General features: G+C 52.4%; 7 protein-coding genes across 7 annotated transcripts; 3 read left to right on the forward strand and 4 right to left on the reverse strand.

The window, feature by feature from the left end:
• Positions 1-422: 422 nt before the first annotated feature.
• On the reverse strand, positions 423-890 carry N7468_000718 (wax synthase family protein; the record flags this gene model as incomplete). Its single annotated transcript, XM_058470015.1, has 1 exon — positions 423-890. The coding sequence occupies one exon, from the start codon at positions 888-890 to the stop codon at positions 423-425; it is 468 nt and encodes a 155-aa protein (XP_058336046.1).
• A 586-nt stretch (positions 891-1,476) lies between these two features.
• On the forward strand, positions 1,477-1,784 carry N7468_000719 (uncharacterized protein; the record flags this gene model as incomplete). The annotated part of the gene is made up of 2 exons (XM_058470016.1): positions 1,477-1,488; positions 1,536-1,784. 2 exons carry the CDS (start codon positions 1,477-1,479, stop codon positions 1,782-1,784), a joined length of 261 nt encoding a protein of 86 aa, XP_058336047.1.
• A 230-nt stretch (positions 1,785-2,014) lies between these two features.
• On the reverse strand, positions 2,015-3,739 carry N7468_000720 (siderophore transporter; the record flags this gene model as incomplete). Its single annotated transcript, XM_058470017.1, has 1 exon — positions 2,015-3,739. One exon carries the CDS (start codon positions 3,737-3,739, stop codon positions 2,015-2,017), a length of 1,725 nt encoding a protein of 574 aa, XP_058336048.1.
• Positions 3,740-4,077: 338 nt separating this feature from the next.
• Positions 4,078-6,011, reverse strand: N7468_000721 (cytochrome P450; the record flags this gene model as incomplete). The annotated part of the gene is made up of 8 exons (XM_058470018.1): positions 4,078-4,673; positions 4,727-4,973; positions 5,024-5,332; positions 5,385-5,429; positions 5,484-5,515; positions 5,569-5,628; positions 5,682-5,832; positions 5,886-6,011. 8 exons carry the CDS (start codon positions 6,009-6,011, stop codon positions 4,078-4,080), a joined length of 1,566 nt encoding a protein of 521 aa, XP_058336049.1.
• Positions 6,012-6,280: 269 nt separating this feature from the next.
• On the forward strand, positions 6,281-6,885 carry N7468_000722 (SRPBCC family protein; the record flags this gene model as incomplete). Its single annotated transcript, XM_058470019.1, has 2 exons — positions 6,281-6,420; positions 6,477-6,885. 2 exons carry the CDS (start codon positions 6,281-6,283, stop codon positions 6,883-6,885), a joined length of 549 nt encoding a protein of 182 aa, XP_058336050.1.
• Positions 6,886-8,264: 1,379 nt separating this feature from the next.
• N7468_000723 (Zn(II)2Cys6 transcription factor domain-containing protein) lies at positions 8,265-9,670 on the forward strand (the record flags this gene model as incomplete). Its single annotated transcript, XM_058470020.1, has 2 exons — positions 8,265-8,299; positions 8,365-9,670. 2 exons carry the CDS (start codon positions 8,265-8,267, stop codon positions 9,668-9,670), a joined length of 1,341 nt encoding a protein of 446 aa, XP_058336051.1.
• Positions 9,671-9,714: 44 nt separating this feature from the next.
• gliP (nonribosomal peptide synthetase gliP) lies at positions 9,715-14,403 on the reverse strand (the record flags this gene model as incomplete). The annotated part of the gene is made up of 1 exon (XM_058470021.1): positions 9,715-14,403. One exon carries the CDS (start codon positions 14,401-14,403, stop codon positions 9,715-9,717), a length of 4,689 nt encoding a protein of 1,562 aa, XP_058336052.1.
• Positions 14,404-14,609: the final 206 nt, after the last annotated feature.

Consider the following 14,609-nt stretch of genomic DNA (forward strand, 5'->3'; position numbering starts at 1 on the left):
CCTACCGTCTCAGCCGATGTGTGGGCTGGAGACTTGATGTTCTAGAAGTCTAGAATGATATCCATAATGGGACTAGATCGCTCCGGCGCAACGGGTACCCTGGACGACAACAAGTGACAATCCGATCGGCCCGTTGTCCATCGAAATCAGCCAATCGGTTATTCAAACGTTGAGGAAAGCCAATTGGGGTTGCAGAGACCAGGAACCACTATCAGAAGGTAAACTCGATGTGTAGTATGCAGCTTTAGGAACGATGCTGATCTATGCTATGTATATATGTATATACTCCTCGGCGTACAACGCCACCCCCCTGAGGTATAGGAAAGTTTGAGACTAGTATTGTCTGTAGCTTAAATGTAGTCGTAGATACCCTCCCTGGTATCTATAAAGTCCCATCAAGTTAGAATCGGGTAGTTAATTGTCTAGGCCTCGAAATGCGAACGGAGTAGCTTGGCGACCGAAAATGGAGCGCCATTTCTCGTCGGATCCTGATACCGCATCAACGGGAAGTTGTACAGCGGAGCAACCAAAGCTAGAAAACACCAGACCCAGATGTCACCCAACACCCGAATCCATAGCGATGCTGGTTCATGTAGCTTTCCAAAAAGCTTTGTGTAGAGCGTCTCCTCAATGTCCTCCACGATGATACCAACGGGTTGGAGGAGGAAGCAGGCCCATGCGCCGGTGAGGTGGAATCCGACACCCCCTTTGGCATCAATGCAAGCGTGCATGAGAGCAGAATACAAGAAGACGAGGATTACGTTGAGGTAGCGTGCGAGACTGGATGGGTAGCGTAGGTGCTGAATATCACGGCAGATGAACTCTGTAATGCGCTGGAAAGGCTGTCGGAGAAGCTGATGCCAATAGAGACAGGGCAGACAAACTAGCATATAAGCGAGGCGCAAAGGTTGATTTCTACTTCTACCCCCAAAACCTCCGTTTTGTGTAGGCATCAGTCACCGAGCCAAACAAGGAAGGCCACTGATGAGGACCGGAAAAGCCCAATACGACAGATGTTACAGCCACGACGCGGTGGAAGATGCTAATAAAGCACGCTCCCACGGGCGCCCAGACGATCAAAGCCACTCCGAGATGGATTCTGACATCTGAGAATGTGGGAGATGGGATGTCGCGAGGGCGAAATAAAAGAAACTCTTTCCCCGGGCCAGACATGCGCTCAATATCCTCCGGTGACGATGGCTGATGGGTGACAAGGTCGATCATCAAGTATTTAAAGAGAACCACGCAACTTCAATTTATCGCTGAGCGCAATGGCTGGACCAAGATTGTCTTCATGTAAAATCACTACAATCTATATCGGGAGGAAGAGCGTAAAATGAATCGCTTCTGCCACAGGCACGGAATCGGCCTTATACCAGTACGAGCCCCATTTATTCGACGGGAATCATGAGCCAAGATCGCTAATTGGCTTCACCCAGTGGGCACCCCCAGCATCTGGCCTTCTCGCCTGCCGCTATGATGAGTATGGTAAGACACGTAGAACAGCCACGGAGTCCAAGAATCCACGCTTCCAGTACGTGGAAACAGCCCGGGACCATGAGATTATCAACCGAACGACTGCTGTTGCGCAGTGTCGAGGATGGAGCATGACGGATGTCTTGCTGGCTTGGCTGACCAGGCGAGTTACGTCCCCTGTGCTCGGATTCACCAGTATAGCCCGTATAGACGAGGCACTTGGTGCGCGAGGAAAGGCCTTGACGGACGAGGAAGAAGCCTTTTCAGAAGAGCTGTATACCGCGAGGCGGATAATGGGCCATCTTTGATTATTGACTATAGAACGAAAGAATTTTTCTAGCCTATCTATATTCTTTATCTCACTATCACCTCATCTTTGAAGTAGCAGCGGACCATTCATTGCAACTCGACTTAAGACCGCTGCCTGATCTGTTATTACCTCCGGTACTATTACCTAGACCCCGCCAGGCATTTCCAAGGTTCCAAGGTTTCTCTGATAGGAATTATGTAAGATAATCGCTCTTTGACGTACTGTTCCTCATGCCCTATCCTCTGCACTTGCCTCCTTCTTTTCAGCAAGCGACTGATCACGGCTGAGGATAGGGTTCCTGAGGCAGAACGCAAACCCAATCATCGGAAGAGACAGACACAGTCCAGTGATACAAAGATACCGCTGCACATACCGGTAGCTGTCAATGATAGCGGTGCGCACATCCGTTCCAACAGGGAATTGAGCGACTACGGCGAAAGGGTTGCCATAAACTTGTGCGGCAAGGGCAACATCGCCGAGATTCGTCGCAAGCCTGGATGGCAGGAGCTGTGACCACATCGCGCCGGCGACACTGGCACCAAACGCATTTCCCATGCTATGGCAAGCGAGGAATAACCCGGTCATGACACCGAGGTTTTCGTGCTTGAGGGAGGACTGCATAGATGCGAGGGAAGCATAGGGTGTCATTCCACCTCCAATGCCGAGGATGACCTCTGCAGCAATGATGCCTGCATGGTTGGAGCCTGACGAGCCGCTGCGGTAGCGAATAAGGAGACCGAATCCAACGATGAATAGGACAGTTCCTGCGATGATGAAGTATTTCAGTCGGTGGACGCGGTAGACCAGGATACCGCAAATTGGGCCGACGAGAAACATGGTGAACATGAAAAGGGTTGCGATGCGAGTCGCAGCGGTGATTGAAAAATCAAAGGCCACAATCAGAACAGTATACAGATAGTTGGACTGCATCGAGTTGGCAAAGTTCATAAACGCAGCAATTCCCAGGGCACCCCACACGCCGCGGTCTTTGAGGTACGAGAAGGGAACCAAGGGATGTGGTGCTCGCGTCTGCCAAAAGATAAAGAGTGGAATACACAAGAAGCCAATGACCAGAGGCGCAATAACGTGAGCAGTGCGCCACTTGGGGCTTTCGCCTCCAGCGATGGTTAACGGGGTGAGCAGGAGGGCCAGTGAGGCGATGAGAAGAATGATTCCCGGGACATCGAGTTGCCAGAAGAGCTGTTTCACCGGGATCCATCGAGGTGCTTGAGTGGCGGAGGAGTTTCGACGGGCGCACAGATCAAGGTAGACGAGGGTGGCGACGACTGGGACGACCAGCACAGTGAAGATGATGCACCACATGCCAATTCCCCATCTCCAAGTTGTACTGCCCAAGACGGCAGAGGAAATGTTGCCAGACACCCAGGCGGTGATGATAAAATGTAAATTCGGCACGTAAGTGGCCAGCAGTCGGACACGAGTAGAGGTGACATCGGCGATGAGGATATCGACGAGGGTCTGAACGATTGTAAATCCCAGAGTGTACAGCACTGCACCGGCGCAGAAGGAGGCGACCCCGTTCGAAGTGGCCTCAACGATTGATCCCACTAGGTAGAAGACAACAGAGAGAGTCAGGGTCTCGACACGACCAAAAGCATCGGCGAGTTTCCCGGTCGTGGGCTGAGCAGCAGCGGCAAAGACGGTGCGAATGACATTCACAGTCGACAGCAACGAGTGGTCCCTGTAGCTGGCAGTGGCATAGGTCTGGTAGACATTGCGAAGCACTGCATCCAGACCAAAGGCGTAACCTACGAGAAAGATGCCAGTGAATAGTATTATGCGCGTCACAGGCCCAAGGTTGGCGGCAATCGCTTCAATCCGGACGACGCCAGGAGACTTGTCCGCAAGTTGGCGACTGCCTGCATCTGAAGGCTCCACATTGGCTTCAGTAGTGGTATCCGGATGCTTTTCGGTCGGTGATGGGAACGACATGGCGGCTGGTCCCTGATCACTGGTCTGGGCTGGGGTACGAAGCAGGTCTTAAGGGGGGTTCCTGATCATATACGGCAGGCCCAGCGGTCGCTCAGGCTGGAGCCCCCACTGAGATGGGATTTGAGTAGTCCGTGACTGGGTCCTCCTCCAGGGGCCCCTTGGGCATGACCCATTAGCCGAACGGACCGATGGAAGGCCCTGCTGTCTGCACTGCGGCCCGTTCAGCTACGTTGCGCGACACCCTACGAGGGGCCAGATGGGCCCGGAGAATAGGTTCTGTTTATTCTATTCACATTCATCTACGTGGTTTTCTCTGCTCATAACCTAGGAACCCTATCCTAAGCCCCTGTCCTGCGCATAAACTTGAGATACGGCCCATCCTTGCTCCCAGCTGCAAAGTGATCCTTGACGTGGAATTCCAGGGGCAGTTCGTCTCGTGACTCAATCTCAAACTGGTACACCAGTCGTGCAATGGTCAAGTAGATCGTATGATAAGCCATATTCTTGCCGATGCATCCACGAGTTCCCATGCTGAAGGGGTAGTAAGAGGATCGCAGTTTCTGCAGCTCCACGTCCGAGTCGACCATCCAGCGCTCTGGTTTGAAAATCTGCGGCTCAGGATACACTTCTGGGTTACGGTGCATTGTCCATGTTGGTATCGCGACCTGGACCTGAGGCGCAAAGTAATAGCCGTCGATGGAGGCGCCCTGGGGAGCTTCGCGAGTCAGGAATCCTGGAACTCCGGGCGACATGCGGAGGGCTTCCTCGACGCAGGCACGCATGTATTTGCAAGCGAGAAGTTTCGGTCCTCCGACAATCTCATCCAGGCTGGAGAACTGGGTTCGGATCTCGTCCTTGAGTTTGTCATAGCACTCTGGGTAGCGGGCAAGGTAGAAGAACAGGCCGGATAGAGCCGTGCCAGTAGTGTCGCTAGCTGTGTACAAGTCAGTGGCTGCTGTTTATAATGCCATGGGTAATGGGACGTACCAGCAATAATCAAAACGACTGCTTCATCCGAGAGTTCCTTGAAGCCCATACTTTCACCCGTCTCCTTGTCCTTGTGCTCCAACAGAAGCTTGAAAATATCAGGTGGTCCTCTCCCGGCTTTCTCGAGCGCAATACGAGTATTGACCTGGTTGTCGACATACTGGCGGAACTTTTTGTTCTCGGCCATGATCTTCAGGAGGAACAGAGGAGCCAGTCCCCATTGATCCAGTTTGGGCTCCGTTCCGAGCTGGTGTATACATCAGTATGGAGTACCTGTGCGGAAAGGTCTAAACGTACAATTACTTGACTGTGCTGGTAGGAGTCGATCAAAGGCTGGATAAAGTGGTGATCGTCCTTGGTCAGCATGTCGTAACTCTGGCTAAAGGTGAGCTGCCCCATGATATCGTAGGTCAAGTACGAGAACCAGCGCGACATGTTCTTGTAAGCACCTCCAAAGGTATTGGGGTCGCTGAGGTTCTTGCAGAACAATTCAATCTTGTTCAAGATTGTGGGCTCGTAGGACCGAATGGCGGCTTCGCTCATGGCATGTGAGATGATGCGGCGCTTGCGTGCGTGGACCGTCTTGTCGGTTGTACTTGCGAGGTTCTGGGAAGCATTAGATTATACCTCACGGCTGCCAGTCTGAAAGAGCACATACCACGAGAAGCTGTTTCTCCTTGGGACCCCGGGTATAGAACATGGCCTACATCTGTGAGCTCAGATCGATTACCACCCAGCAGTGAATATATTCTCGTACCTTCTCGAACTTGGTGCCGGGCCCGTACATCGCTATCCGACATAGTTAGCCATAGTTTATCGCGGTAGAGGGTTCAGATGCTCACTTTTGATAGCGTTGGGAGTGCATATCGAGACGAGGTTGGGCTCCATGCGGAGTACCTTGCCTGGAACGCACTTAGTTATACACAAATCGAACTCGAGCACCTCAAAACATTACCATATTTTTTATGAAGTTTGTCGACGACAAGGTGTCTATCGCCGGTCCACGCATAGTACAAACTGGGAAGGATGCTGATGCGCCATAGCAGAGGACCGGGGTACTCGGCAAGGGGATGAAAGTAGAGCCTATAGACTACCAGCCAGGATATCTAAACCCGTCGTCAGCATAGACTGGAGGAGTTTTATTCTTCTGAATTCTCACGCGAAGCAAAACAAGAGATGCAGCCCACTGCAGAATGATACGCGTCGAAGTCTGCTGCCAGTGCTCAGTCGCCTGAACGAGCAGCTGCGTGGCGAGGCCAGTGTCGAAGTCACTTTGGGTGCTCATATTTGACAAGCACTGTGACACACTTCTAGAAGCTCAATGGCTGATGCACGATCTACACTTGGAGTCTCGAGTCACGATGACATTATTTACATCTGGATCGTCGTTATGCAAGTGGCCTCTCCGGCGACCGAAAATTCTGGAGCCATCTGACTCGGTCCGATACGGCCGTACACCTTGTTTTGTGCACAATATAAATGCGTCGCAGATCTTGGATATGGAGAGCAGCATCCAATAAGCGACGTGTCCAATCGCAAGGAGTTTGAAACAAGATGAGCGCCACGAACGAGTTTGTCTTCAACGTGGCCTTTACGGTGCCCGTGAACCAGCCCGAAGGCCCGATCCTCACCCTCGAAGAGTTCTGGCGGGGTCTTGAACGTGGAGGGAGCGCCCTCACCTCTTCGCCGAATACGTTGCGGGCACCGAGATCCTGCCGAATCGCAAGTCGAAAAATGAGTTCCAACGCAGATTGGTCATGGCCGACGGGGCCGTTCACACGGCGAAGGATGTGGAATTGATTCAGGACGTGCGCAACGCCGATAATCTGCTGGTAAGCCACACCCCCACTCTTGGCGAGCAACTTGTTCAGAAACAGGGCGCTAAGGGGGGGGCAACACTCCAACAGACTGAAGCCATCACGGTTGGCTCGGGGGCGCGGAGCACAATGCTTGTCTCCCGCGGAGGCCACGAGAAGGACGGGCCGGAGGTGCTCTATCTGACTGCGATCTACGAACTGCATGTGCCAGACGTCGAACCGGGCAGTGAAAAGGCCAAGCAGATTGAACGGGATTATGCGCAATTGGCGCAGGGGGCAGCGCGCACGGTAGTGGCCACGATCCGCAAGTGGAAGGTCGAGGGAGGCCTCTCCAAGGCCTAGACTAAGCAGTGGCCAAGGTGGCACTGCGGATCCATGCCTATGGAGAGTCATCAACACATCAAATGCACTATCATGCGTTCAAGGTCCAAGACAGCTTCCAGCCAATAGATATGGTGCAGAATCGAATCAAGCCATCAAATATACCACCCGTGCAAAAGTCTGTGTGCACTCGGACCCACTAGCATCACCCTAATAACCACCCATGTTTTTTACTGTTTCTCGTATGCCACCTCAATAACCTCGGTCGCAATCAATCTAGAATGCCATTTTATGAAGATAACGCAAAGCTTCATATAGCAAAAGATACACAGGTTTAGTTTGAGGGGCATCGGATATACGTTGAAGGTTAGCCTATATACTCGCCTGATCTTAATCCCATTAAATCGGTCGGGAATATACTAGAACTTGAAAATTTCTCGTAAATCTCGAGACCTTACATCGATGGATAGACTTAAAGAGGATTAAGCCTATTTCAAAGATTCTATTAGTGCTGTATCGGATGTATTAGACCAGGCGAAGGCTAATACGTTAATTATGAGTATGGGAAGAAGGACAGATAATTTATATGCGAACCAGGGCTATCAAAGGAAAAAATAAGCGAGAAAAGTCTCTATATAAACCTGGTTGTTCAGTATACTTCATTTTAGTATAATCCAATAAAAATTGGTTGTGTAGGATATATAACCATTGATATATATAATTTGATGTGGTAGGTGGCGGAAGCGATATGCCCACAGACTTTTGCGGCCCATGTAAGACACTAGGCCGTCGTGCACACTCCTGAATTAGGAAATTGGTACGCGACACATTTTGGTCTCCGGCAGTGACTGCAGTGAGGAACTTGCAGCCCTGGGCCCTGACCCCCACCTCGCTCAATCCTATAGGCTGAGCCCAACCCCACCGCCATATGGAAAAGCCTTCTCCGCTCAGCAGATCTCACGATACCCGGACTACGGTTACTACCCTGGGATGAGATAGCCATCGTCAATTCTCGGGTACAACACAATACTCGCGCCCTAGGCGCCCTCCACCCACAAGCCGGGGAAGACATAATATAAACCAGATAAGGCTACTGTTAGAATCACATTGACTCGCTAGAGAAGACCTGTCTTGGCTTTTGCGGGGGCTATCTCGCTTCAAGAAAAGTGAATGGGGGCTATTTCTGTAGAGTTGAATGTGGCTGTAGGAACAGCTTCAGTTAGCGCTCCCAAGGTTCTCAGCCAGTCTCGAGTCAAGGAAAAATCCCTTCACACATCCTGAAGAAAACCTGCAGGGATAAGCTGTCTCATTTATCGCCATTGACCGGAGTTTTCACGAATTCACGAAATCGCGGCGTTTTAATATATGGTTTTGAGCCCGTATAGACGCTGCAGTATGAAATGGATCCAACCATGTGCAACGCAACAGCCTCCAGGTGGGTGCCTCTGCATAATCCTCCCACCGATCGACATCCTTGCCGGAGATCCTAAAACTTTGCAGGCCCCGTAGTGAGCAGCCGCACGATGGGAAACCTGGCCGTCTGCGTGCGGCGTGCACCAATTGTCACGCTGCAAAGCTACGCTGTAGCGGTGAAAGGTCTGGCTGCACTCGCTGTCGGACGCTGAACCAGGATTGTGTCTATCTTGAGTCGCGAGTGGGAAAGACTCGAGGGAGAAGGAAGCAACAACTCAGTCCAGCTGCAGTCGATCTCAACAACCGGCCCACGACCGCCACTTCGTCGCACGAGGAGGCGCCCAGACAGATGGGCGAGTCTTCTGCAGTGCCAGGACTCTCTCCAGCCAGCAGCAGCGGCGATGCAGACTTCCTCAACAATGATATCTGGGATGTGTCGCAGTCCATCTCCGACTCGGTGATGCTGGACGGGATCACTGATCCGTCTGGAGTCGAATTTTTCCAACAATTTTCGCAAAAGGAGGTCATTGAGAATCCCCTGGGAGGAAGTTGGGGCAATATACAAGAGGAAAGGACAGATTCTGCACCTCAGCTATTGGATTCAGCAATTGAGATTCCCGATGAAGATACAACACCCACAATGCGACCGTCGCCTTGGACTGCTGCCTCTGACGAGACGAGCAAGACGAGCAGACACAGTCTCAAGAACTTCCCGCCACGCTTCACACAGCAAAGAGGCCTGGCTACGCGAATGGGCCCGTGTCCAGAGGCACTTGAGCATGACCACAAGGGGGTCGTTGTTGTCGCCGCAGAGATCCTCGAGAGCCTGGAAGGGAAGATCTGTGCAGGCCTCTCTGCGATAGACGAAGTATTACGCATCAACAAAGAGGCCACGCAGAAGATAAACCATTTACTTAAGCGTAGCGACTACACTCGGAGCATGGGAAGCCTGATGGTTGTGGTCGCTGCAGCCCATTATGTTGTATGTCTTTTCGAAACAGCATGTGACAACCTCTTCTCGTCTCCATGCCCTGGAAGGTGGTCTCTACCGCCTACTACTGACTCATCACACTCTCACAACCGGTTCAGAGGACATCGAGGGTCAGTCGGCAGCGGTATGAGTACCCCAATCTCTCTCAACCCGCCTGGTATCGGCTTCGGGACTTTTCTGCTAGACCCTCAGGATCAGGCTGCCATGGTGGCTCGTATCATCTACACCGAACTGCACCGAACACTGAGAATGGTACAATCACTCTCAGCACCAATGCAGGCCGGCTGCTTTGCGCCAGACCTCGCGCCTGTCGCTGTCGATGGTTGGTTACAAGACCTGAAGCAACGATTGAGGACCCTTATCTCGAGTATGGAAAGCAGTGAGCGGAACTGGGATGGATAAAATCAACATCAACAACATATATTGGACAAATGAGAAACTGCTGCTTATGCTTTACGAAGCGGTAACAAGAACATATCCTTTCGCCTCAACGTAGAATCCGGCTCCGCGGTGCGTAACGTAGTGACCATATCGTCGTACCGGGCGTTGCGCACCAGCATTTCTAAGCCGCGAATGATTGCGGTTTCAACCCGCGCAATCTCCTCCTCGCACCAAATAGAGTCATCGTATTCTAGCCGGAGCAATATCTCCTCATTCGGTAGCGCCGTAAACTCGCACATAAGCCCAAACTTTGCCCCTTGCGCCCAGGTATATAGCTCTTCGGCACCCTCAAGGCCAAATCGCAATGCATGTTCTCGGGTATGGAAGGTCACCATCACCTCGAATAGCGGGTGATTAGGGAAATCGGGCGTGATACCCAAATGGCAGAGGAGCTGCTGCCAGGGGATAGCGTGGGTGAGAGCTGTTTGACTGGAGCATCGAACGGACTGGAGAAATGCTTCGGCGTCACAAGTCTCATCAGATGTGTTCTCTGGGTGGAAACGAATACGGAAGGGAATTGGCTCGAGAAACAGACCGACGGTGTGCATGTCGGCTTCGGACCAGCGGTTGAGAAAGGGTCCACCGAGCACGAGGTCGATCTTATTGCTTTGAGACTGAAGGGCCAATGCAACGGCTGCGAGGGCGAGCTGGTGATGACTGAACGGCGAAGTCTGGCAAAAGTTGTCGAGTGTTTGTGCGGTGTCGCTTGGAAGCATGACGACGCGCGATGAGCCCGCATAACTGGCTCTTCTCCTCGTTGGACGAGGCGCATCCTGCAAATATGTTGCCCAAAAGGAGAGATCCGTCAATGAGGCAACCCTTTTCCATGCGTCTGCTGCCATATATTCCGGGGGCGATGACTGGATCGATCCACCCTGGTAGACCTCTCTGACCTGGCTTAGCAGAGTTTGCATGGCTGTCAGATCACACACGATGTGACTCGCGGTCACGACCAGAGTTTCAGGGGTGATAGTAACCCGAAGAAGGTCGTCTTCGCTGATGATAAACGGCCGGTTGATTTCGCTGAAGACGTCACATGCAGTAACACTCTGAGCAACGGGGGCACCTTCAGAATATATCCGTTTGAACCGAATGCCCGCGGGTCGATAACGGGATCTGAGGACAGAATGGTGGCGTAGGACTGTATTCCAACTGTCTGCTAACCGATGCCTGTCAATCGAAGGACTTAACCGACACAAAAAGGAGACGTTGAAAGCCGTTGTCGTGCTGTCACATGTATATTTTGCGCTCCATTCAGCCTCCATGCGGGACACTCTGTCCTCTTGTGTTGGCGTAAGTGAGTAAACCGCCTGCTGGGCCTGACAAGTACACAGCTCGTCTATTTTGGCAGACAAGTCGTAAAGGGTCTGTGCACCAATGACCAGGGTAAGTGGAACAGAACAGGCAAAGGCTTTGGACAGGCGACTGGCCAATCTAAGCTGGAGCAATGAGTTGCCGCCGAGCCCGATGAAACTGGAGTCGACAGTAATCTCAGTTGCCTTTGTCCCCAGGATATCAGACCAGACCTGCGCAACCTGTTGTTCCGTGGCACTCATCTCTCGCGGGGGTTCGTGTAGGCCGCCCTCCTGTACACTCTTCACAATTGCCTTGTAGTCTAGCTTTCCTGCGGCAGTGATTGGGAATTGATCGACTGTGATACAATAGCGTGGAACAGCGTGGATAGGCAACACACTTGCCATGCGCCTCTTGCAGTCCCCCAGAGAGAGGTTGCGTGGCTGGACCATGGCAATAAGGTCGTCCTCGTACCGAGTCACGGCAGCTCCAGTGATGCCAGGCAGGTTTGAGATGCGCGCTTCCAGGTCATCCAGATCCAAGCGGAATCCCCGCAGCTTGACCTGCCGATCATTGCGGCCAAGGCAAACGAGTTCTCCAGTTCCAGTCCAGTAACCCATGTCGCCCGTTGCATACATCTGCTCTCCAAGCCCACGACACACGCAATCCGCAAAGAAGCGCTCCGCTGTTAGCTGTGGCTGACCGAGATATCCGTTCGACACCTGCACCCCAGCAAGATAAATCTGGCCCACCAGTCCAGGCGGTGCGAGACGGCGCTGTCGGTCTAGAATGTAGATGCGGCTCGTAGGATTCGGACATCCAATGGTGACTTTTTCTCCTGGGACCAATCGTTTGATGGTGGCTCCGCAAGTGGCCTCTGTCGGGCCGTACATGTTGTATACCGCGGTTCTTGCGCTCCAATGGTCGTTGACTACTTGCGAGACCTGCTCACCGACGAGGTAGGCTGCTCGCAGATTGGGATAGTCGGCCGCATCCAAGGTCGCCGCCAGCGATGGAGTTAGAATGCACGTATCGACCTCGTGCAGGTGTGCAAATGGGTCTTTTGGAGAGGGCAGAACCAGTGTCGCTCCGTAGCTCAAAGCAGAGAAGATCTCATGAATGCTCCCATCAAATGAAACAGACATGATCTGGCCTACCTTGATGCCAGGCTGTGCAAGCAACCGCACCTCTCGGTCTCGCTGAAAGGCAACTAGTCCCTGGTGTGTACAGAGAACTCCCTTGGGTTTGCCGCTGGATCCCGAAGTGAAGCACAGATATGCATTTGCCTCTGGGCAGAGATTGTGGGGAGATCCGGATTCTTCGTCTTCGAAGAGTTCTCGCTGGAGAAGGTCCTCAACAGCCCAGCAATATCTGCTTCGCTTTGGACGCCACCTTGTTTCGCCTGTAGAGGCAGTCAGATATATGTCTGCAGTCGAAGCATCGAACATGGACGATCGTAGGTCCGGATCAAGCTTCGAATTGAGCGGACAATACACCGCGCCAGCTTTAAGAATTCCGTATATGGCAATGATCCAGTTTAGAGACTGTTCTGCGTGTACGCAGACAATATCACCATGCTGGACATACATGCCGAGATGTGCCGCCACGCAGTTGCTCTTTTGGTCGAGTTCGCGATATGTCATCATGCTTTCTCCCAACGTGACTGCACACACTGTCGGATTTTGGCGAGCGGCACGTTTCATGAGACTGACCAGATCGTCATGTATTGAAGTCCGTGTTGTGAGACCCGAAAGACAGTTCCCGTATTGGAACAAGGTCTGTTTGTCAGGTATTGATAGCATCCCATCCAGACACATACCAACGGAGTAGTCGTCTTTTGTGAGTGACTCAATGGTGCTGGTAAAATAGCTGCCGATTTTCTCGATATGTCTTTTATCGTACTTGCGCGAGTACTGAATATGGATTGTACCGTCGGTTTCAATGGTGACGCTGAGCGGGATCTCGCTGTTCATCCTAGATGAGGGCATAGACCGGATCTGAGGAGCTGAAATCGTTGTTGTAGAAGTATTGAACTGCAAGGCCAGGACCGAGGAAAACTGGCGCAAGCACCCATGCTCGGACTCGCTCCAGTCAAAGGCCGTCAGGGCAACGAGCTGCTGAAAGACTCTCCAGACAAACGAGCTAGTATTTTCGTTCGCATCCACTGAGATGGCCATGGGTAGAGTATTCACTAGGCTCCCCACGACCTCGAGGATTCCGGCCACCGGCAATGATCTGCCAGACATGACTGCGCCGAAGATGATGTGATCTGAATCACAAACAGTTGACAGGACCAAGGCCCAGGCAGCGTAGTAGATCGAGGCGGTGGTAACATGATGCTGGTGTGCGTATTGGTCGAGCTTAGTGGATGGAATATTGACCGCAAATGTGGCCAACCCATTCCAGAACGTGTCGGCTTCCCCCAAGTCGTGACTGCTGCACAGCTGCAGCTCGCTGGTGGCGGTATCGAGGGCATCCTTCTGCGAGCGCCAGTAGGCCCTAGCTTCCTCTTCTCGCTGCTCAATCAGCAAGTTCCTTTCGCGTACCACGCTCGCATAGGAAGGCCCCCGCTGTAGAGGTAGTCCAGCTATACAGCGCGTAACCTTGTCTAGGAGGAGTGTCATGGAGAAGCCGTCCACATATGCGTGATGAACATGCCACAGGAGACAGGCCTTCTGCTCCTCGGCCCATGTGATCGTTCTGAACTCAAAGTCAACATCGTTGAAGCGAGGCTTTGCCATAATCTCGGCGGTAAACGTGGCCTGGTCGTGGACGAGAATATCTGTCCACTTGATAGAGTTCGCATTAGAGTCCGTAAGATACCCTCTTCCATCTTCGATCGCAAAGGATTTGGCAAAGATTTCCTCTGCTTCGATCACATGTTGCCAGGCGGCGCGCAGTGGTGGCAGCTCGGCCGCATTGCACATCTGCTGATACGCCAGGATGTTGTGGCCGGGTTTGGCGTAGCTGCTCCGAATAAGGGAGAGCTGCATTTCTGGGATTGGCACACAGGGCACACTGGAAGCGGCTGTGATTATTTCCGTGTCTACCGTCGGAGATGGGAGATCTTCATCAGATGGTGAAGATGGTGCAATATCATTGATAGTGATATTGACGACGGAATCCTTGAGAATGTCGTAACTTGTGCGGCGGACTACATCTTGACCTTCCTCGTGACTGGATGGCGGACTCAGGGGAAGTCGGGATAGGACATCAAGAAGAGGCCGGTTGTCCAAGAGCTCACCCACGGTCAGAGAGTATCCTAATCGCCTGCACGCTGCTACCAGTCGAAGTGCGGCGAGAGAGTGGCCTCCGAGGGCTATGAAGCTCCGCGAATAGTCCAGCTGGGCCACAGAGAGTCGCAACTCCCGGGCAAACTCAGCGAGGATCTTGCTCTGCATGGTTGGCAGATAGGGTGGGCATCTACTTCGGTGGATACAAGAGTCGTAGGGCAAGTGACATATATAAAATAGGGTGTAGCTATGACAAGAGCGTCTTGTGCGATTGCTCGCGGTGCTTTCTGACCTTAAGCAACATGCCCATTCGGCATTGACGAGCCAGACAGGCTGAAACTATCTTGTGTACCATCGGACACTACAAACACGAC

This window comes from Penicillium chermesinum (genome assembly GCF_028974085.1).
Source record: "Penicillium chermesinum strain IBT 19713 chromosome Unknown utg000001l:1.0-1975020.0:1.0-1976611.0, whole genome shotgun sequence".
Lineage (NCBI taxonomy): Eukaryota > Fungi > Ascomycota > Eurotiomycetes > Eurotiales > Aspergillaceae > Penicillium > Penicillium chermesinum.